At 39.8% G+C, this 24,475-nt stretch overlaps 1 protein-coding gene across 2 annotated transcripts in view; it reads left to right on the top strand.

The window, feature by feature from the left end:
* Nucleotides 1-24,042, top strand: part of GDAP1 (ganglioside induced differentiation associated protein 1) — a 32,521-nt gene extending 8,479 nt beyond the window's left edge. The window contains exons 2-8 of one of the 2 annotated variants that reach the window (XM_054816851.1): nt 2,837-9,062; nt 10,564-11,006; nt 11,239-11,431; nt 13,724-13,897; nt 17,490-17,584; nt 18,043-18,157; nt 20,598-24,042. In XM_054816851.1, coding sequence (XP_054672826.1) covers nt 10,956-11,006; nt 11,239-11,431; nt 13,724-13,897; nt 17,490-17,584; nt 18,043-18,157; nt 20,598-20,980 — 1,011 coding nt within the window. In that variant the 5' untranslated portion in view covers nt 2,837-9,062; nt 10,564-10,955 and the 3' untranslated portion in view covers nt 20,981-24,042. The remainder of the gene's footprint in view (nt 1-2,836; nt 9,063-10,563; nt 11,007-11,238; nt 11,432-13,723; nt 13,898-17,489; nt 17,585-18,042; nt 18,158-20,597) is intronic. The other variant, XM_054816852.1, reaches the window with a different exon arrangement.
* The last annotated feature ends 433 nt before the right edge of the window (nt 24,043-24,475 follow it).

The raw sequence follows: 24,475 nt of genomic DNA, 5'->3' as shown, positions 1-24,475 counted from the left end.
GGGTCTGTCTTGTGAATTTGTTTTTTCTTCTTATAAAAATTGAAATGCCTTTTTTTTTTCTTTAAAAGCGAATAAGTTAATGTTAAAATAGCAGTTAGAAATGTTATCTCTAATTTTAAAAGACATGCTGATGGCCACGACTATTAGCACACACTCTGGCTATGCCGTGCTGGAGCAGAACAAAACAGCTGTTGCATTTCACCAACGAACTGGTGTTGGTGCTTCTTGTACCTCAGATAGTTCATTAACTTTTTGTAAAAATCTGTTATTTTCTTCTGAGTGAATCCAAAGTGAAACAGATTGAAGATCATTGTCATTCTAACTATGAGTTATAGGTACAGCCTTGGTGGGTTTTGTTCAGGTTTGGGGTTTTTTTAAGGTGATGACAGAGAAAAGAAGGCAAATGCTACCAGAGAAGCAAAAGCTGAGCTTTTTGCTCTTTGATGATGAATATGATATGGATAATTTTATGCACAGTGTAGTCTCTTTTGAGATTTGTTTCTATTAACAAAGTCCTCAGTAAAGGAATTGAGCTCTAGAGGACACTACCACGGGGCTAAGTGGGCTGCAAAGACCTTTAATAGAAAGCCACTCCCTCAATCTGCTTAAACTTTGGTGAGGATAATACGGCTTACTCTAACTGATTTTTGATAAAACAGTAAAAGACAAACAGATGCTTGTTATGCCTGAGTTGATAAATGCACCCTGTTGATATTGTGCTTATCCAGGAATATTTGTCCTGGGGGAAAACAATGTTCACCACAGCTAACATGCAAGTTAAAACCCTAAATATATTTTGATGTTTAATTTTACATGAAGAAATACAGCAAGGGTTAGTGTATCATAATCAGCCTAACCAATGAATTAAAACTCCCAGCTGCTATGAGATTTATTTAATTTATTCTTGGTTTCGTTCTATTTCTATTTTTTTAAATGCTGGTAACATAGTGTCATGATGTTTTTGTATGATGAAGAAACCTGTTCACCATGTGGATTACATTATTAGCCCCTTTTGCATCCTCAAAACTGGCTTTCTTAGCAAATACACTTAAAGTAATATTGCATTGCTACAAAATAGTTTTCTATTTGTCCACTGAAATTTCAGCTTAAGGATTAGATTCTGCTCTTTGGAAGACATAACCAACAAGTACAATTTTGGATGGCTTGCTCTGTGTTCTGCAGGTGCAATACAGTTTTTATGCTCTTCTTTTGGTGAAGTCACATGAATTCCTGTTTGCAGCTCTGCACGTGAATACATTCTGTATATTTGTGCTTCTGGCAAGTGCAAGATGTACACTGGACAAATTAGCATTTGCTTTTTTTTTTTTCCCCCCTAAAGACAAACTGTATGATTGGGAGAGGTTTGAGCCTTAATTTTGTTTAAATTAACATTTTTTTTTTCTTTAGCAGAAAACAGCTCATGCTAGATGCGGAGTCTAAAACTGGTTTCCTAATGTTTTTTATCCAAGCATCACCCTTTAGTAACTGCAGTTGTCATAGTAAACAAAGTCCTTTTATGTAAAAGTTTATGATCTTGTTGCAATAGGTCCTTTATGAAAAAGTAGCCATTATTTGAGTTTGTGTAACCCAACTATACTGTGTATTCAGCATATAACAGTGAAGTTTAATCTAAGTTTCATACAGAATACAAAAATATCCCTTCTCTGACGATGTCTGCTCTAATCATTGAATATATATCTTCCTAATAGGACAGTGTGTTTGAAAAACAATTATATGATATTCTATTATGTCTGAATGCATAATAAATGGAATTGACTTATAATCAACTGTATTCAGTTAAGCACGTATTTATCATTAACTCTTTCACTTGTAGGTATGCCTAAAATCAGCTGTGCTATAAAGTCCATGGCAGAGATCACCTTAATTCAGGTTTTAGTTTATTAATTTTAAAATTTGGCAATGTCATTAACCTGCATGATATTTGGATATGTTAGGTACAAAGTTTATTTCAGCTGATTTGAGAACTAAAAATTAATTTTGAAATTCACTTGTTTCATATGACAACACTGCAAAATTTTTGTTAATTCACCCATGTTTAAAATTGTTGTATTTTTGTTTATATGAAGTTCTGCCACAAAACCAAAAAATGTAATAGAGCTGGAGGACTGTGGTTCTGTCATACAGCATGCTAAAGTTAGAAGTAGGGGGCTGCAGTTTTGTTTTCATGTATAAAGGGATATGGTTTTGGTTTTGTGCAAGTTTGAGACTGCAGTTTTGTCTAAGTAAAGAAACTTTTAATGAGATTTGATTTTTAACAGCTGGTTACTCAGCATTTGGAAAATTTAGCCCAACTGAATATGTAAAAAATGTCAGCCATTTTTGAAAATTCATGATATCAGGATCAAAATTTCCAAAATTACCCAAAATTTCAGTATCCAGCAGGTGAATGAATTGGGCAGTAGGCAACTTTGTGATTCTCCAGTTTTAGTGCTTAAGATTTATTTGTATAAGCTTAAGGGAAGAAAACAATTGTGATCTTTTCTGTGCCATGTCAGTGGCATGTTTCTAGAATTTTTTTTTGCTTAAATATATTAATATTGGCAAAATGATAACATTTGAAGTGTGAAAAGTGTGCGTTTCATTTTAATCTGAACTTTTGTTGGTTTTTTTTCCTCCTCTCTATTACGAAGTGTAGTACAGATCTTGCGCTAGGTTAGGTTTCATCACTCACTGGAAGTGCCTGGCTCATTCTGCTGGCTACTGAGTGAGTTTCAGTTTGTATACCTAAAAGCTACTTGCCTGAATTTGGAAGAGGTGATCCTATGTGCATGATTGCTTCCAGAAATGTGGTATTTTTTGTCCTCTGTTTTCACAGTTTTCGGAGACACGGCTGCTGTCCGCGTTTGGAGGTGTTGTGCAGAGCTGGAGCTACTGTGTTGCCACCAACCCGAGTTAAGATTTAATTTATGGGGACAAATAGGCTTGTGCCTCTATACTAATTCGAATTACTTTATATGGTAACACTTTATCTTCTTATGGTTTGATTATTTTTTTAAAATGTAACCTAAGTTTCTAATCTACCTAGACTACAAAATGTTTAACACGATTATTGAAATAAGCATGTGTGCGTGTGTATGATGAAGTTGTTAAAATGGAAGTCTTCAATATGCAAGTAAGCTTGCTACCAGTAAATTTTGTTTTATTTCATCCTGTCATGCTTGGAGTGAGTGTTGAAAGACGAACAGGCAAGCATTGCTCAGCCAGAGGGGAGAAGCATGTCATACAGCCCCCAGAATAGCATCGGCAGTAAATATGGTCATGCTGTTCTTCCCCGAGACAGACCCAGATCACATTTGTAGCACCCACCGGTTCTGCTGGTTACCAGACATTCAGGGCCTTTGATGAAACGTTTACAGATGCAGCTGCAGTTTGGAGGGACCTTCTGCCGGCAGCGAAGAAGCTGACATAAAGAAAACAGGAGGAAACGGGATCACAAGCCAGGGAGTTCAAACAAAACACAGTTTAGGGGGAATACAAATTTAATCACAGTATTAAAACACTGCTCCAAGATATGAACCATGTTCTTGTTAGATTCCCTTTTCATGTTAACTTGATTATGTTTTCCAGTGACTTAGAACCACTAAAGCGTGAAGCTTTTGTAGAGGAGGAAAGGTGTACTGAAAAAGATCTCTGTTCAACTGTCTTAGGTCGTACACAATGTCAAAACTGTTCAAAATTCAAAAGAATTAAAATGTCTTATAAAGTGAAGTCAAAGAGAGGCTGAGATTAAAAAGTTTTTTCCAGTTATTTCTCACTTTGTGCAATATATTGAAATAAAGTAAGATGGCCCTGAAGGTCTGTGGCAGTGGCCTATCTAGCATGTTAGAGGGGAAAATTTAATTATTCAAGATCAAGAAAAAAGCCCTATTAATTTCTTCATCTTGAAAAGATAGATTATTCCCTTTGGGCCAAATGGATGTTCTCACTTTCTTGTCCCTAAGCTCTGTTCGTATTGACTCTTCTGTTAATATAGCTTCTCTGTCTTTTTAATGTTTGTATTTTGCTGTGAGGACTGTAACGCACAAGTCAAATTCTGCCTTTGTGTGCCGGCCACTGGACTCGATAGGGTACTACAGGAATCGAACTGAGGCATTGAGTGTTCTTCCACCCCCTCTGTGAAATCTGAAAAGCTCGCTTCAGCTTCTGCAGCTTCTCTCCCCTGGCTTTGCCTCCCCACCCGGTGCATTAGCTAGGGTGTTAGTGGAAAGGGTTTGTTATTTCAGACACATACCATCGCCTGCTGCACTCGCTTCTCCCCTGCACTTGCACAGGGCACGGAGACAACTTCATACTTTCATTTGTATCAGTTACACACATAGGATTTAAATTCATCCCTTTCTCTGTATAGACTTTTTTTTTTCTTTTTTGTCAGATAACTCAGTAAACACTAAATAGCAAGTGTTACTGCCTTCAGCTGGCACTAATATACTACATCTATTTTTCTTAAGAAAGTCTCATTGAGCTAAGCGTGATGAGGGAGGTGTGTTTTCAGAGCAGTAGCTCTGGTATTTGTTCTCCATTTGTGAGTGACGTTATGCAGTTGAGAAAAACCCATGCCAGCGTGTTTCAGTTGGTGCCAAAAGAACATAGACAGCAACTCAGTGCCCAGATCTATTGCTGTCCAAAACCGTATCTTGTCCTATTTATACTTTCACAAACGAGGGTCTTGCTTACAAGAGGAGTTAGGTGAATATTGTGTTTGTGTGCTATTTGATAATGAGTTTGTCCAGCTGTTTTACATTCTGTTGTTCTTTTATTTCAAGCATTGAAAATTTAAGGTTTCAAGTGGCATAGATAGTTCGTAATAATCAAGTCAAAGAATCCCAGTTTCGTAAATTACTGTTACTCGTGTTGAGAGTTAACTTCACTGGAAATACCTGGCTGTCACAAAATACCTTTGTCTACAAAGCAGGAGAGCTGACCATTTCTTGCTGTTTAGTACACCTAAACCACAAATATTGATTACTAAACTCTTAAAGACTTAAACTATGTTTCAGAAATAAGACTTATCTGCAGATTAAAAGAGTAATTTAAATTAAAGTGGAATCAGTTTGGATCAGGATTCAAGTTTGGAGTTTACTAATTGGTATCAACTAACAGTCCAGTTCTTTTGCGCTTTTTCATCAACACTTGCCAAGGGGCTGAAAAACTCAAAGAACAATTATCAATCAAATATGAAGTAGCAGTTTCATTAAAGAAAAACAGGAGAAGACATTTAAATCTTTCTGAAGGCCTAACAAAATAGTATCCTGATGTCTGGCTGGAGAGAGTGGAAGTTATGTAGTGGGAGCTCTGAGATGCCCTTTGTCAAGCACAGAAATGAGAGCTGGTACTGGAAGTCGTGCACACAGAGGATCCTCCGCTGGGAAACAGCAGGAATAAAAATTCCATTTGGCTAATATGGATGTAGTGAGAAGTCGAATTAATGAACATTTGTCCAGCTTTCAAAATTCAGTAAATACAGTAACTTGATATATCATAATTGACCACCGCAATTTCCTTTTTGTTTCTGCCATACTATAATTTGAAAAGACACTGCAATACTGGTGCATAATTTATGTGCTTTAGATGGAGGGCGGGGGTGGCAGGCAAAGTGTTATTCAGTAAGAGAAAATATTCTAGCCATACTTATGGCCCGTGCCCCTCCACGAGCAATCATGAGCCAGGTTACCCAGCCGGCCCAGATGATTTTCCGGGGGGTGGTGTGGAGCCACGGATGGCGCAGGGCAGAGCAGCCTTCATCCGTGGGGCTGTGCTGTGGAGCAGAGGGAGACCTAAGCTTTTTCATACTTCCATCTAACACAGATGTCTGACTATTGCAGAAGTGAGATTTCAAGGAGGCTAACAAATATTTTGCCTGTTACCGTTTGTTTTTTAGACCAGGCTTGCACAAAGGTTATGAGCAAACAGCAAGAATTAAGGCTGAAGAAATAAGAATTTCCTTATTTAAATGAGAACTATGGTTTTCTGTTGTCTTAATGATTAATGGTCTTAAAAGTAATAGCTCTTCCTCAGTGGCAGCTCTTTTTTTACTTATCAATTTACTTCACTTGTTTGCAAGTAGACGATAACCCTTTAAAGTATTTTAAAACTATTTTTGTGAGCAGTTGGCTGAAAAAGATCAAATATTTAGTTTAAACTCATTTACAAATTAACTTATAAAAGTTTTCACAACATTTTTCAAGAAAAAGTCTAACTAAGATTTTTAGAAATTTTGGAAAATGGTTAAACTTAGGGCTTGTTTCAGGGATGGAAAGAATCTGATTGCTCTAATTTTTCAGGAAAGATCTTTTAAAATTACTTTCCAGTCAAAGAAAATACTGCATGAGACTTCAAAGGACATTTTACAAAATTGTATTTAACCCCTTAGATTTCCTTAAGGCTTTCTGTGCTCGATTGTCATGCCAGGTCCTGGATCTTTCTATTTTACAGTGTGATTACAGTAGAATTTGAACAGGCCTAAGACCTGACAGACAACCCATTGAAGTCAGTACCAATCACCCCACTAACTTTGGTGGACTTTGTTTCAGCATCTAAATAATCTATTTTACTAGCTCAAAATTGCATACTCTGTTTTTGGCCACAGGTAATAGCTGGAAGATAATATTTTTTCACATTCATTGTTTGTGCTGTGGTAATATGTGATATTTTTATTTTATTTTTTTTAATGAGCAGCCAAAACTCAAGGTGCTGGACAGTGCTGTGCAAGCATGTAACATGGTGGTGGCAGTCTTTGCTCAACAAAATGTCATGACCGTTAGATTAAAACCAGTATAAAAAAAAAAAATCAACACCTGGACGTTGTGCACAGAGGTACAGAGAGCAGGAGAACTTTTTAATAGAAATTTTACTGGTGTGAATTACACATCTAAGTTAATGTGAGGGAAGAAGAGCATGTGAAGTGATGATACAGAGTTGTTCCTAATAGCTCAGTAATGATGAAGTTCCTTAGCAAGCATATTACACACATGCATAGAGACAACAAACACAGGCAAGTACATAAAAACATGGTTTAGATCTTTTGAATTTGGCTGATATGTTGGATTTTATAGTTTGAGGATGCCATTTGTATAAAAGCTTGAGGAGTGATATACTAGATAAAGCTGTAATGATAATACCTAGATTTTAAGGTTTATAGCTAAGAGAGTGCCCTTTTTGAACCTTATGTTAATACATTAAATGTATTTCTGTGCTTGATTAAAAAGCCTGATATTTCAGGAAAATTTATTCCAATCAACAAAACTGTTGAAGTTTTTGTAGTGTTAGAACAATGAATATTTTTTGTTGTATCTCAATAACTAGAAATGTATGCAATCACTACTATTTTGAAATAGATTTATTATAAACTACTAAGAATAATTTTATACAGAAAAAATAATTATTAAGCAGTATTTCTGAAGTATTGACATATGGAACTCCTTCTGCATGGAACAGGTTGGACTATGGTATTTAGGGAAAACTTTGGCAGAATTTTGTGGGGAAATCCCTGAAGAAAACCTAGTATGATACGTTAAGTAACTTTGAAAGTGACTATATAAGTTCTATTAATAGGTGGATTTTGTTGGATGTAAAATGGTAACTCAGTAATTATATTTCTTGAGAATATGCATCAGCTATCTAGAATTACTTAGGTTGGCATCCCTCCATGGTTTTATACGTAGTTAAATTAGGGCACAGATAGTCTCAACTGTGACTGTCAAGATGTAACTTTGCTCTTACTGTTTCTAAAGAGTTGCATATCTAATTTATCATTCATATTAAAGACAGTTCTTGTGTCAATATTAAATCTCACCTGTGTATCTAAATTCAATGCTGTGGGGTTTTTTGACTCATGTCATCGCCAGTAATGCAGTGTCTGCAACTGGAATTTAGCCAATAACTATTGATGACAGAAGGTCCAGAATAGAACCCGTCTTACTTTCCCAACCAATATTAACTCCTGCACCACTGTCAATTAGGCCAATTCTGCACTTGGAACTGAACCACTGCATCTGTTAATGATGTATACACAGAATCCAGTTAATTTTCAGCTATAATGGTCCTGGCTGCATAGGAAAAAAGCAAAAGATTCCCCCCCTCCTCGTAATCTAATCAAACTTTGTTTTCAATAGGCACAAAAAAATGATCCGATAAGAAAGAAATTGTCATTTTCTACTGGCAGCAATAACTTGTATGACACATGTGGCCTAGATGTTTCCTGACAGTATCATGGAGTGAGTGGTGAAGTAAGGAAGAAAACAACCAGAATACTGATTTCCAGATCTTTGACCAAATTTATACATCAGCTTCTTAAGTTGATTTTGGTCCTGCTTATCTATTAGTAATATCTGTAAATGTTATTTTCTTTCCATTATGTACAAATATGTGCATAAAATAAAAAACTTGTAAAGGGATGTATATATATTTTAGTAAACATGTACAGGATGCTAAAAATGGCCCCAGAGAGGCCATGAAGAGAAACAGGGCAAGGATGTCAGTATGGTACGAAAAGTGATCCGTCACACGGTGCCAGCGCTCTGCTTGCACCAGCAACGTGGCAAGATTTTCAGATTTTCAGTTGTGTGGCTTTGTGCCTTGCACTGCTTTTGTATTGATGACATTTACACATTAAACAGTACCTTTACGGAGACTAACTTTCATTTCAGTTGTGTAAAACTTTGTGTCAATGCACGTGGAACGAGGTTTACCAGGATGCTGTGAGCTTTTTCATAACCCGGCCTTTTTGCTTGCTTTCCTTCCTGTACAAGAAGGTACAGGGGCTTGGGAGCAAACATAGGTGGATCGATAGGTGTTCGTCGTGAAGAAAAAGGCATCAGCCTTTTTTCTTCAGCATCTCCGGAGGGACAAGGTACTTCGCGTCCTATTTTTGGCAAAGGGAGGCCCCGTGTGGCCGGTCGTGAGAACAGCGGCTTGCCGGTGCCTGCCCTCCCTCCTTCAGCTCAACTCTTGTTTTTAGGCAAGCCAAGACGGTCAACATGGCCACGGTGGTGGGACTTCCTAGCAATATTGATGACAAGAGCAAAGGAAGAAGAAACACCCGAGTACGGTTGCAGCTGCTCTGTTATTGGAAAGGTCTGAAGTAGGAAATAACGTTCTCACTGGTCCTTTTTTCCCTTATTGCGTTAGAAGATAGATACCTTTCATTGCCTTGCTAGGCATCTAAAACAGGTAACAAAACATAACTCAAACTCAGAAATCCGTGTTTGGTATTAAATTAGTTAGTTAAACAAGAGAATTGAAATGGAGCAGTGGTCCGTCTGGTAACTGACAAAATGACAACATTTTGATTCAAAGGCAAAATTAAGAAAAAAAACTGAAAGAGCCTCTAGTCCATGTAAATTTTTAAAAATAACGTCTTAAGTATCCAATGCTCAGTTCTTTAGCTTGAGATATTGTAAGATCTAGCTGTGAGGAACTATACAGCGACCCAGGCAGAGACCTGTGAGAATACCTGTGTATCAGCGAGCCATAGGTTAAAGCCCTTGTGCATGAGGGTATTCCAGCAGTCTTACCTTAGACATATATCTTGGAGAGAAAGGAGTCCAATTGTAACGCATTTATCTCATTCCATTGACTGCATTATTATCAATTCTAAGCACATTCTCCAACTTTTCAAAGAATTACAATTAATTTAAATTCCCCAAAATGTAGGATTTACCATCAGTAGGACACTGACTACTATCAGCTGGGATTTGTGAGAAGCCTCTCATCGTGCCTGCCCCTCTGAAGAGATTATTTCTGTTTGTGACTCCAGGCTGGAGTAGTCTCTGGGGAAGGCACGGGGCTCGTGCCCACTCAAGCGAACAGTGCGGGGCTGGAAGCTGGCTTTTTGTTTCTTCCCTTTGGATTTATAAGATTTGTCCATTACCTTGTCTCTTTCAGTGACTTAAATCCATTCCCTTGCTCAACATTAGTCAAAATTTCGCTTAAAATCAAATGTACTTGTAATTGAGATGTAGCTCTCCACACACTAGGTTCAGGTCTTCACGATACTAATGGTGGGATTCATTTGGTATATACAGAAATTGCACACGGGAGTGGGTTATCAGGTTCTCCTGAAGTAGTTGCCTGTATTGCAGATTGAGCAGTCAGGATGAAGAGGACAATATTCTGGACTCTGTAATCTCACCACGGGTTTTAGTTTGCTCATCTCCCTGATGCAGCAGATATTGTCTAATGAATAAAGCACGTACTGTCAGCAATTGCATCTTCTAAAGTATCTCCCGTGTGCCTGTATTGCATGACGGAAGCTAGTGTTTGTTATCAGATGCTTTTCAGGACTCTATTTTACATAGGAAAAAAACCCCAAAACACTGCAAAAGTGTAATTTTTTCTAATTTAAACTAGAAAAAAATAATAATTGAGAAGCCTTGTTTCTTGAGATTAAAAGAACACATCTGGTGGCAAAAGAAGTGTATGTTATTCTAGAGCCTTATTTCTTCTTCTGGAACTTAAGTGTATTTTGCAGTGTTTATACCCATAGGGTCTAATTCAGGATCTCTTCTGGTAATATTTATCTTTTTTTTTTTTTTTTTCCTCAAGAGCGTGATGCCAATGTCCCTGAAATTCATAGTGCAAGTACTTGTTCAAGGAAAAAAAAAGAAAAAAAAGGAAAAGATAAAAACCAGAGGAAATCCTGCCATGTGACCTTTTTACCTGCGCATCCATCTTTCTGCGCTTCCCCAGGGGATGCTGTAGACGGTTTCGCGGGCGGTTTCCCCTCAGGAAGGGCCGTCCTCTGAGCAGTGCGGGCGGAGGCTGGGGAGGGGGGCAAGAAGGAAGTGTCCCCCGCACGCCCCGGCCACCCCCTTCTTTTCATTTCCAAGAGCAGGCCGACGCGGGGCGGGCGCGGCCGCCGCTGCGCACCCGCGCAGGCCGCCTTCCCTCCCCGCAGCGCAGCGTGCCGTGCCGCTCCGTGCCGTGCTCCGCCGGGCATGGCGCCGCTGGTGCTGTACCACTGGACGCAGTCCTTCTCCTCGCAGAAGGTGAGGGGGGCGGCGGGGGCGCGGGGCGGCGGCCTGCAGGCTCCGGGCTGCCGGCGGGTACAGGGCGGGCGGTGCCGGCAGCCCCTGCCTGCCCGCGGCGGGGGCCGCAGGAGGGAGGGCAGCGCGGGTGGCCTGCACCCGGGCGGGGAGCCGGGCCGGGCCGGCTGCACCAAGCGCGGTCAGCTCTCCGGGGAGGGCTTCTCCTGGGGTAACGCAGATGATGCCATTGCAGGTGCGCTTGGCAATAGCCGAAAAAGCCCTGAAGTGCGAAGAGCACGATGTAAACCTGCCGCTGAGCGAGCACAACGAACCATGGTTCATGCGCTTGAATTCCTCCGGAGAAGTACCTGTCCTCATCCACGGGGAAAACATCATTTGTGAGGCAACGCAGATTATCGATTACCTTGAAGCAACGTTTGTAGATGGTAATCCCATAGGCGTTTCGGTGTGAAATCCTTCCCCACGTACCCGTAGTGTGCAGCAGTGCTGGGGTCAGCTCCATATTGCTACATGTTGGTTCGTTCAGGACCAGAAAATGTGTATAGTCTCACAAGTAAATGGTCTCTCTTAATACTTAGTGTTATGGGGTAAAACCACGTTATTTTAAAATGAACTAAAGGCCTTCCAGCACCTTTACAAGCAGCTGTAGGTAGAAACCTGGCACTGACCTTACCCCTTCCGGAAGGATGGAACAGTCAGTAATGGCAGCACTGCTCTGTGCTGACCCTGGGGTGAGACTGCCGCGAAAAATTACGTGTTGAACAGAGAGCTGCACAGCTTCTGCTGTTGTGGGGCAGCTCGTGCTTCTCTGTGAGAAAAAAGATGTGCATTACACTTTAATTCTAGAATAATCTTGGAGGGAGGAAGGAAGTGGAATGAGTCTATTACTTTTGGAGCCAATACGGAGTGAAGAGGTAAAACAGTAGGAAGAAAAAACTCAGAAGTGATTACATGCAGGCTTTTGAAATTCCTTGTGTCTGCATTGCCGGAAAATAGACTGCCTCAAATTTTTGAAGAAAATGCACAGTTGGGTTTTGGTTTTTTAGGTGTGAAGAGGCAGCATTTTGTGTTTCAAGGCTTTAGTGCTGAGATCTCTAAGCCATGGAGAAAACTTCATTGTGAGGAACATAACATGTATTTAACGCTGGCAGGTTCATCAAATGAAGAGTCAGGGCCCAGACAGACTAAGGGCTGGGTAAAACTCAGTCATGTGCAGGAATACTTCTAATCGTGCTTTGAGTAGGATTTCTGTACTGTAATTCTGACAGCATTGCAGCTGTAGTAATGTTTCAGCCATAACAACTTACTAGAACCTCAGTTGTGCCCTACTATGAGAGGGCTAAAGGGTTTCATGCCGTGGTCGCCCATTTCTAGAAGTACAAAATAGATGCTGAATCTGGTTTTCTGATATGAAGGCCTCTTAAATACATGTTTATGTGGGTTGCTGCATAGGAATTGGAATTATTCAAATGTTTTAAAATGAAGTACATGTGAACAGTGAGGTGTGTTGAGAACTGGCTGAATGGTAGAGGTCAGAGGGTTGTGATAAGCGGCGCAGAGTCTTATTGGAGGCGGTGTGCCCCAGGGGTCAGTACTGGGTCCAGTCTTGTTCAACATATTCATCAATGACCTGGATGAGGGGACAGAGTGTACCCTCAGCAAGTTTGCTGATGATACAGAACTGGGAGGAGTGGCCAATACACCAGAAGGCTGCGCTGCCATTCAGCGAGATCTTGACAGACTAGAGAGTTGGGTGGAGAGGAACCATATGAAATTCAACAAGGACAAGTGTAGGGTCCTGCACCTAGGGACGAACAACCCCAAGCACTAGTACAGGTTAGGGGTTGACCTGCTGGGAAGTAGCTCTGCAGAGAAGGACCTGGGAGCCCTGGTGGACAACAAGTTAAGCATGAGCCAGCAGTGTGCCCTCGTGGCCAAGAAGGCCAATGGTATCCTGGGGTGCGTTAAGAAGAGCGTGGCCAGCAGGTTGAGGGAGGTTATCCTCCCTCTCTACTCTGCCCTGGTGAGGCCACATCTGGAGTACTGTGTCCAGTTCTGGGCTCCTCAGTTCAAGAAAGACAAGGATCTACTGGAGAGAGTCTGGGGAGGGCTACGAGGTTAATGAGGGGACTGGAGCATCTCTTGTATGAGGAAAGGCTGAGAGAGCTGGGTCTGTTTAGCCTGGAGATGACTGAGAGGGTATCTCAACAATGCTTATAAATATCTAAAGGGTGAATGTCAAGAGGAAGGTGCCAGACTCTTTTGAGTGGTGCCCAGTGACAGGACAAGGGGCAACGGGCACAAACTGGAACACAGGAAGTTCCATCTCAATATGAGGAAAAACTTCTTCACCATGAGGGTGACAGGGCACTGGCGCAGGCTGCCCAGAGAGGTTGTGGAGTCTCCTTCTCTGGAGATATTCAAAACCTGCCTGGATGCAATCCTGTGCAACGTGCTTCAGGTGATCCTGCTCTAGCAGGGGGGTTGGACTAGATGATCTCCAGAGGTCCCTTCCAACCCCTACCATTCTGTGTTTCTGTGATGTGTTTCGCTGAGCTGTGATAACACTGTTGAGTTACAGTGGGGAAGAAGCGAAGCTTTCTTAACTGAGGCTGTGTCATCTGTGCCGGTTGGATGTAGCTGAAGTAACATTGGAAATACTCCTTTTGGTCAATTACATGGTTCTTCTTAACTTTATTTGTAACTTTGTATTGCAGAGGAAGTACCAAGATTAATGCCAGAAGAAGGGAGCATGTATTATCCAAGGGTGCAACACTACAGAGAGCTTTTAGACTCCTTGCCTATGGATGCCTACACCCATGGCTGCATCCTGCACCCCGAGTTAACAGTGGACTCCATGATTCCAGCCTATGCTACCAGCAGAATTCGTAGTATGTACTCGTATAGCTCTGAATGCCTATCAGTTAATACGATGTTGCGTTACATTCATCTTGTGTCTTCAGTGCACCTTAAGCGGAATGTATTGGGCACGTATTTCCAATTTTAGTTGCAGTCCTTGGTAATTTGTGCATATACTTTTTATTGATTTTGTAGTCTGTTATGATTTGAAAACAGTAAAGAGGAAGTGACATTTTCGAGGTGTCTATGGAATTAATTTTCCTAATGACTGAAAATGTGCTTCTTGTGCATAACAGAAAATGGCAGCTGTGACAGCTGTGCATATTTTATTTTCTGATCTTGCTCTTTATGCTTATAAAGCAATTTCTAGGGAACACCTCTATTACTGCTCACATCAAACCACTACACTGAAGGAAACACATTTTTTTGTGTAAGTAAACTTGTAATAAGTTTACCTATGAAATTAAAGCAATTGCTTTTCTCTGCAAGTGGTGCAAATGCAGATTAGCCTCAATGAAACAGAGTCTGTTTATCTAATATATTACAAGAGAATCATCAGGCCCTTTTTATCTGAGGAATGTACTAGTGTCAGCTTGGTGCCAGAGGTAGGGAGAAAAAAAAAAGTGTGAAAAAGTAAGTGGCTTGGGTTCGTCTGACCAATGGAAATTGTTAAAGCACAATTTAAACTAAAATCCTGAGCGTAAATAATGCAACAATATAGAATTGGGATAAAGCATGAACTGGTGATCTGGTAGAATCAATGGTAAAATGCCCTTTGACTTCTTTGGGATCAGTATTTTACCTGATGGACTTTTATATGCATACCAGTCTCCCATGAAAAAATATGTTAAAGGAAGAGGAAATAACTGTAGGTTATATTGCCCAGTCCCCTGTATAACAGAGAACCTCCTGAAATGAACTGTTTCAAATCCAGTAGTTTGCAGAAATACTTAGTTTAAACAACATTCAGTGATACTCAGAAAAATCCTTGGCAAATTATCTTTCAGTTCTCATAGCTCTTTTTTTTCTTCTTTTTCTTCCCCCCCCCGCCCCCCCGGGTTTGGACACCAGAACTGGACAGCAGATTCTGTTCATTTTGTTATCAGATAGGGAGATAAACATTTAAATTTTTTTTTTTTTTTTTTTTTACTGTATGTATGTTCAAGGACTCCAGCGTTAATTTCAGCCACAGAACTGTACTTGGAATCCTTGTTCATCTGGTCATGGACCATGACCTCAGTCTAGTTTTTCAGAACTGCTTGCAAACTTATAGCTCTCTCGCCAAGAAATGTGGCCTGTATCTTTTCTGAACTATATCTTTTGGTTCAGTTTATATTTTAGGTTGGACTGTGTCAAAATATCGAGTGGTTGCTTAGGTCCAGTTTATCATCCAGTCCAGACTGCTGGGTATCTGTGCCATGATTTTTCTTGATTTACGTCCTTTCTAGTCTTTGTACCATGGCAAACTTTAATTCATGCTTTTATGTTTCCTTCTAAGTATTACGAAAGAGCTAAATAGTTCTAGGACAGGGATCAAATCCTGAGAACGTGGTTGGATGATGATTCCCTGTTTACAGTTATGTTCTGAGATGTCTGATTTTTTTTGTTAAAGTCAGTGCTTTATATCATGTTGATTTTTTTGGTATAGTTTAGAATGCTCCATAGAACAAAGTCAAATACTGCAGAGACTTTGAAATGGAGTGCAACTATACTATTACTAAATTCATAATATCAAAAGATGATGCTGTGTCAGTTTGAGAAGTTCTATTTCCAACAAACTGTGTTATCCTCCTCCTTAAAATTTTTGGCAAGACAGTTCTCTTATTAGCCATGTCGTTATGTTGTCAGAAGTGAAGTCAGGCAGTTAGTTTTCCTTATAGTTGCATCAGTTATCCTTTATAAAACATCAGCACAGAATTAGTTTTCTTTCTGTCTGCTGGAAACTTCTTGAGCATTGCAAAGTATTTAGAAGTCAGTGTTGGTGGTCCAATGATCAATGGTTATTTAAAAAAAAATTCTCTATAAAAACTTTCTAGAGAGATTTAGAATGGGTAATTTCAGTAAGAGTAATTAGCATTCTTTTTCTTTACTGAAGTAACATGAATTATTATCTTAAACCAGTGTACAGTCTGGTTTTTTTTCCCCAAATGTGGATGACAACTGTTTATTGAACAGGCATTATTGGTAGTTTTTCTGTTTTCACATGGTAATAGTCAGTGTTTTTATTATGGTTCACTTTACAACCTTGTGTTCTGCTGACTGTATGTGTTCTTCTTCCCCTCTAGCTTTTAGTTGGTATTAATTGTTGTCAGTTTACACACACAGATTCATATTGGTAGAGCTAAAATTACTGCTTGTCTAAATAGGGATGTTTTCTTATCTTTTTATACTTAAAGCATAGCCTGCTTTCTTGATTCAAGGCATTTTTTGAACAGCTCATGAATGTTCCTAAACAATTCCTTTGCTTGTTCAAACTTCTCCCAGATGGCTTAGTTTTCAGCTTTGAAAAGCTGATCTTTTTCAAAGTGCTAGATGTAATAAGCCACCAGCCAGTTATGTGTTATGTTTATGCATACCAAATCCAATTAAGTAATTAATTGCATATATAAGATTTCAGTTGTGTGATTATATCCCTCAATTTCTTCATATTCTACGTTGAAAGATGGCTTTCACAGTCATGTCAGCTTGAGACAAAGAATATATAAACCAGTGAGTTCATTATTCTCTAGCAAGAATTTTTTATGAGCTTAATTTATAAGACATAATTGGAACTAAACTTAATTATCAGGTACAAGTGAGAGGTAATTCATGCCCTATAATTATTCCTTTGTTCTCAGTTTATTAATAGAAATATTTATTTTTAGAAGTTAACTTATTATTCACTGTCTTTTGGTATTCTAGGTCTGTAAGTATGGCATTTTCAAGCAAAGCCCCATTTTAAGGAGATAAAAGGCTATACACATATAGTAGAAATCACTAAAATTATCTTAAATTTTTCACATAATTTCTTCTTTAAGTCATGTAATGAATGTTTTTCTAGAACATCCATATACTCCGTAATAAACATTTCTAAAAGGGATCACAGATTTTGGTGTCACATTTTAGCTAACTGAAAACACCTTGGTTCCATATTCAGTGATATTTAGGCTTTTGCTGTGGAATTATGCACATGACCTACAGTGACCTACAGAAAAACTCAGTATGGGCCTATCTGCACTTTCACAGCTTGAAAAGTGTGTTAGGAACCCGGGAACTGAGGTACAAAAATATCAGAGACCTAAGGTATTTGCAGTCAAATTTCATGATTTAGCACCGTTTTTGGCAGAAAAATGGTTTTATCTGAATAAGAGAGAAATATTAACAAGAATTCCTCTTTCTTGCCTGGCTTCATAGAGTTCATTGCAAACGGATGAGCAGAAGGTGTGGTGGGTCAATTTATGCAGCAGTTAAGTTTTCCAAAGCATGATGTTTTTGAATCCCAACTTGGTGATGATGCTTCATTGAAGTACCACTTCCCATTTCTTCGGTGCGATATTTGTACACAAGCTATTGATCAGTTCCTGTGGGTTGCATTATCGGTACATTTGGATATCTAATGTCATTCCTTTGGTGTTTTTGTATCAGGCCAAATAAGTAACACAGAATCAGAGTTGAAAAAACTTGCAGAAGAAAATCCCGACCTTCAAGATGCCTATATAGCAAAGCAGAAGCGCCTTAAAGTAAGAAAACTCTTTGTATTCTCCCCTTTTATTATAAGCTTGTTAGTGGCAGATTTTTTCTGTCATGATGTAAACATTTGTTTCACCTTTCGTTACAAGTAATGTCATGCAGTGGTTTAACCCTACAAGGCATGAAACAGTCTGTCCCCCAGATCAGCTACACACTTCAAGTGTGTGCTGAAGCATTGGACTGGTCCTGCTGACTTCAAAGGTAAGTACGTATCAGTGCTGGTTTTGGGATGTTGAGCACCCCTGCAGGGTGAGGCAAACCTCAGTACCTAGCATGTTTTTCTTCTGTTATCTGAATTGTCACCAGTATCCAAATGGTATCCAGCTGACTACATGGAGAAAATAATCACATTTTATGAATAAGCACTGTAGTATCTAAGTAAAAGTTTTTCTGATAAAAGCATAAACTCTGTACAATGATTAAAACACTAACTTGTATCTATATTTAGTCTAAACTGCTGGATCATGATAATATAAAATATCTAAAGAAAATACTGGATGAACTGGAAAAAGTTTTGGATCAGGTTGAGACTGAATTGCAGCGGCGAAATGAGGAAACGCCAGGTGAGGAAGCATTCTTGCTAAATCCTGTTGATACTTATGTTTGGGAAGACTGAGTAAACTGGTTGACAGCACCATCGCAGGATGGGTTTTAATGTGTCCGATTTGAATCTGTTAGCATATACTGGTCTAACTTCACAGAAGGAATCAAGTACTGTTTTAAATACTAGTTTAGGTTACTGCTGCTGTCAGTGAGTAGAAGTCTTATAAGAGTGCTTGATCACATTTTCAGCATAGTGAGTATAATTAGCTGCAGTTTTGCAATATTTTATTGGGGCTTAAGGGTTTAAGAAAACCCTTAACTACAGAATGTTATTCTTGATGTTGTAGCTGTAGGCCACAGTTCACTATATTGATCATGACCTTAATATTTAACACAGGTTTATTAAAAGCTTGTTTAAATACTGTGCTCATATTTGTGGTATATGCAGAATTAGCAATCTGGATAAGTGCTCTAAGTATTAAACAACCTCCCTCCCCCACCCTCTTGAAAAGCAGTGGTGTTTATGGGCTGTCCACCCAAATGAAAGTTGAATTTTGTTTAAATGGGATTAGTCTTCTGCTTATCCAGAGTCTGGTCCAACTGCCAGTGGTGCTAATAGGAATCCTTCTTCTGACTTCACTGGGAGCTGCGTGAAGCATCAGTCAATATCAACTGCATCTGCTCAGTTCAATAACTCTTTGCATTTGGCTCTGCAAATAGCTGTCCTAATAATTATCTGTTACTATCAAGGCCGTAGAGTTGAACCAGGAATTGAAAATCTAGCTTATATTTTCTACTGACTCAGCAGCAAAAGAGTTGCAGAAAATGTTTTAACTCACAAAGGATGGTGGGATTTTGATCAGGAAAGTCTGTCACCATTTCCAGCAGCCCCTTTGCTTTTTCTGCTGAAAAGCCTTTCCAAGTAGTCAACTGATACAGTATTGATGAGCTTACAGAAACCAACAGGATCACAGGATTTAGTAAAACATAGGACTATTACATGCCTCTTGGAATTTTGCCTGAGGTATTCACATTTTTTGGATTTGTGAACAATGCTTCTGCCAGGTCCTGGTCAACCTTTGAGCTTCTGCTTCTCTTGCTACTGCGCAAATCCCTCATTCACTTACTGATGCTGCCACTGCAGGCATCTTTCTTTCACACAGGTTAGCTTCTTTGGTCTTCCTTTCCATCGTCTTACTTAATGCACTGGATGAATCCCTAGGTATCCTTTCAGCAACGCAGGACAGACTCATTCTCTGCAGAGGCCTTTCTTCCAAACCTGCGTAACCAGCCGAAATGGACTGGTACCAGTGGTGTGCCAAACTATTGCTTTCCTCTGGTGGCAAGTGAGTTGAAAGGGACATTGCAAAATATCTCTGCTTCCACAGAGGTGCTGCTGAACGTTCATGCCAGCGGTTTTGTGTGCCTGTTGTGTGGGAAGAACTGCAAAAGGTTGCAAATGAGGAAGGAATGGCATAGACCTGTTTGAGATCTAGGCTAGAGCAGAGTACTCATGCTGGCAGCTATGCTAACTACCAAATTTAATATGCTGGGTTTCCAAAGCTCTTGATATCGTCAGTACAGGTCAGCCCTTTAGGTGATGGTGGTTCAGATCACTGAAGTGAGAGGTGTGATGCTGCCCAGCAGTGCCTGCTCTGAGCCATCCCAGGAAGATTCACTTCTTTCCTTTGTCTGGAGAGGGAGCCTGGGGTCTCCATCTGTGCTCCTGACTAGTGGTGGGCAAGGTGAATATCCATCACTTCTCCAGCTTCTCAGTGTGAAAGCCCCATGGTCTGGGGTTAGGAGGCACAAAGGAAGGATGCGTAGACAGACTCTGTCTTCTCACTGAGCTGGTGTGTTTGCTGCAGGTCAGTCATCTGTTCTGTATCTTTTTGACTTGAAAGTCTAGCAGTTCTTGAGTGAATGCCATAGAGCTGAGTGACACAGCAATATGATGAATTCTTCAGGCAAGTGGTAGCTTTTCAGTAAAAGCAGAACTGCCTTCCTCCTTTCCACTCCTGGTTAATTTAATCCAGATTTGAGAAATGTAGTTGAGGAAAATAAGTGTTTACTGTCAGTTAGCATAGAATCATAGAATGGTTTGGGTTGGAAGGGACCTCAAAGATCATCTAGTTCCAACCCCCCTGCTGTGGGCAGGGACACCCTTCACTAGACCACATTGCCCAAAGCAGTTCTAATGTATGAACCTGAAATGCGGTTCTTTTTCCCTTAACAAGTGTAGGCCAGGCTGCTGAGCCTAAGACTTTACAGTATTGTGTGAAGAATGGACATGGATTAGTAAAATGTTCATTGATTAAAGTCATATCTTAGCTGACGTGTTGGTGGTGTTTATTAGACAGCATTTTGAAATAGCACTAAACTAAATGTTAGGCCATGGAGGTTTCTACGTGTGCTTGTATTCTGTTAGCTCCTAATTCTTTATGTTTTATCTCTGCTTAGAAGATGAAAATCAGCCTTGGCTCTGTGGTGATTTCTTCAGTTTGGCAGATGTATCACTTGCCGTCACATTACATCGCCTGAAGTTTCTGGGATTAGCAAGAAGAAACTGGGGAAACGGAAAGCGGCCCAACTTGGAAGCCTATTATGAGCGTGTCCTGAAGAGAAAAGCATTTTACAAAGTTTTAGGACACGTCAACAATATATTAATCTCGGCCGTTCTGCCAACGGCATTCCGCGTGGCCAAGAAAAGGGCGCCCAAGGTTCTTGGCACCACCCTGCTGGTCAGCGTGCTGGCAGGAATGGGTTATATTGCTTTCATGTGTCTTCGGAAGAGGTTTACCAACATGATGTTATCAATCAGAACCAGGCAAAATTATTTTTAGACCCGTCTGTCCCTGGTGGTGAGTGAAGGGCATCTCTACCCCCCAGGAATATAGCCCCAGTAAAATATAAACGTAGAAGAAAGGTTATGTCTGTGAATTAGAACATTGTCACACAGTAATCATCTCCTGCCGTTGTATAATTGGATTGGCAATGCCAAGATATTTATGGAACATATATGTTGCGGGGACAATGAAGGAAAGAAGAGACTTTCTGTTCAGTTGAGGACCTATAAGGGCTGTGACAGTGCTTTGTTAAAGTGATTATTGTCTCCTTTACCCACTAGCTGACCTAATTATAATGCTTTTATTTAATAGATATGCCGCAATGTGACAGCTTTTCACTGTGGGTGAAATGCATTACTGTGCAGAAACCAGCATTGCTGAAATACTGAAAATAGCACTTACTTTAAATGCTTGGAGTAGGATTTAAGTGGAACATAGGCTGTGGGTCTGTCGTGTACGAGAGTGAGCGTCTCTGTACTGATTAATGTCTGTTGATTTGCAGTTGGACCTTTAGGAATGTGTTGAAAAGTAGTCTTGTGGAGCCACTTTTGTCACTGTATATTCATGCAGTGGTACAGGAAGAGACCTGAAACATATAGGAACATCAGTGATTTGCAGGCCACATGAGTGAAATTCTCCAGAGGCATCAGCAATCAACAGATGCTGGACTTCTGCTGAAATACAAATGGTACTGAAAACCCTGACATTTGTCTTTTGAAAGCCTTTTGGGTAGCCTTTGGCCCAGCCAGGTGCACAGCTCAGCTGTAAGCACTGGCTGAGTCAAACCAAACTATCTCGGTGCACATTTCCTGGTTTCATTGGGGTGGCTTGATACGGTTGTCTCCATATTAGTGTCCTAGGTACCCTTTCACGTTTCCACTCAGACTGCTACTGTTTTTTGCACACTACTTGGCTCTATTAGCAATTGCATGTGCCTCTATGAAATTTTTGCCTGCAATGTGCCACAGCCAACTAGAAAACATCTGCACAACAATGCATTTTGTAAAAGTAATTTAAAATAGGCCACTATTTTTCAGTCTGGTTAGGTACCCTATATTGAAGGTGAAACTAATTTAGCAATCTGTTTACTTTTGAAGAGGTGTCGTATTGGTGGTAAGTGAAAAATAGGTCAGTTTGGAGACATGATTTGTACTGCAGATTTTTTGCAAAGCTGCACTCTTGTAGTATGTAGGAAAGGTGTAGAAAAACATTTTGATTACTTCCCACTACTCAGCAAATGCTCAGAGTTTTACTATGTTTGAACTAAGCTCCCATTTCAATGAGAAACACAATTTACCTGAAAGCAGACTTCGAATCATTTTGCAGCAAGAAAGCATTTGGGAAGGGCTGAAAATTCTCGTGACAGTTTCGTAAGATTTTTGTATTCTTCATGAATGTCTGAAAGCCTCAGAGTTTTGTTTACAAGCTGTAGATAACTGCAACAAACAAGACATAGCTTTAAATGTTTGCCTATCAACAGCCAGCGCTAACAGGCCTAAGTACATTTTAGATCCGGTGCTGGTGGCTGTGGTCTCTGCACAATTGCTTTTGAGCTCCAAGAAGATCCCCTCTCAAGTTTGCTGGAGAGAACTGAGGCAGTTTCTGTCTGGGCAATCTCACCATCTAGCAGATATCAAAATGGATAAAATTGTTGAATACTTCTGCTTATAATTTAATATTATGTTAGTTGTCTAGCAAAAGAAGACCTAAATCTCATTGCTCCTTTTCAGTAATAAGAAACATCTTACCTAGGAAACAATGCTTTTTTTTTTTTATTTGTCAAAAAGACAGTTTTATATAATTCTATTTCATGACCCAGTTGTTCTCAAGAACTTGTTGAATTAAATGTGCTCTATTTCGGAAAGCTTTATTATCCCTATTAATGTGCTGGCAGCTTTAACTGAGTTTGTTGTCTGTATATTACAGTTCATCTGCATTTACTTGTAACGAACAAATTCCACTAAGTTAATAAACACAGAGTAGGGTTTGCAACTTAATGCTTCCCTGGCATGCATTTCTGTCAGGCCATCTGTAAAGTATAATCTGATCAAGTCACAGTAAAATGCAATATATATTACTTTTTTAGAATTAATTTATATTTTACTTTTTCCTTCCTCTTTTTTTTAATGTGCTAGTTCTAGATAAAACCACTTATATTCCCAGAGGTGCACCAGTTTAGTTCACACGAGCAGCCCTGTGGGCTGTGACACAGGCTAATTATTGATGAAGCAGTTTTACTTCCCCCAAACCCTGGTGATCTCTGCGCTTCAGCTAGCACTCATTGCCTGCCAGGAGCTGCAGGTACTGTTGGGGAGGACTGAAATGACCACCAGATGTCAGTGGTCCTCCAGGGCTGCATTTTGTTGTGCCTTGAGATGTGCAGGAGAACACTAGTTTTCACGAACAAAATGCTTGTGACCTCAGCATCAGATGGATGGAAGCATCTTCATCAGACTAGCGGTCTTTCAAGAGCTTTTGAAACAACTGCTTTGGTCTGCTACAGGTTGGTTCTCTGGTACCTCTCATTTATGTTTGTAGTTTTTACACTGGATAATTAAGAGGGCAAAGTTGAAATAATATTTCACATTAAAACGAATGTCACTGAACAGCAATTAAACTTGTCATCTGCAGGAATAAACATGGATAAAACTTTTACTGGGGAAAAGTTTGGATCCCTGGTTTCATTAATGTCTGTTAGTTCACAAATTTGATAGCCTACTTATTTTCACTGCCCTGAAGTACTCTGTGAGACATCGATTTCTGTACAGGTGGCAGCAAAAGGCTTATCCATGATTAAATTCCTCAAAATAGGATGAGATTTAGAAGCACATATGCTGTATATGTCTCTGTGCAGGATAGCTTTTGTGTGGTGCTTGTAAAGTTTCTTTTCAGCCTGGCTTATTTTCTTTGCTCTGGTACCTCTGGACGCTATTTAGATTGGAAACACAAGCAATCTTCTGGTTTTCATTTACTATTTGCTCTCGTGTCACACATCAGATATATTTCATATCATAGCTTTGTATGTGGGACATGCACAATAAACATCAATTCTAAGACCACTTTCTAGACTGGTTTATGTCTTCTGTGTCAGTAAAAAAAAGCACATTTGAGGATCAGACAGTATTGCTGTAAGGAGCCTGATGCTGTTCAAGGAGAGAAGCCTCTGGTATTTCAGTTTAGAAGGTGTTCAACAGACTGTCTTGCATCTATCTGGAAACAACAGTTACAATGATAGTTTTCTTTGGTTGTCTGTCTGACGTGTATATGCATGAGGCTCAACAGAAGCCCTTTAATAATGTTAAAAACCCATTTAAAGAAGGAGGGCAAGCAGGTTTTGTGCTTTCAATTAATCCATGCAAAAAAAAAAAAAAAGCTTCCCTTCTGAGTGTGACCCTGTTTCTTGCTTTATACTGTTGAGTTGGAGAAGCTGGGAATCCTTTCTGTAAGGTGCAGGACAAGCACATAAGCTGTGTCCACACTGATATTGTCGTT

Source organism: Grus americana, chromosome 2 (assembly GCF_028858705.1).
Source record: "Grus americana isolate bGruAme1 chromosome 2, bGruAme1.mat, whole genome shotgun sequence".
NCBI lineage: Eukaryota > Metazoa > Chordata > Aves > Gruiformes > Gruidae > Grus > Grus americana.
Note: the sequence above shows the minus strand (reverse complement) of the source record. Positions and strands in the feature narration are given on the sequence as shown.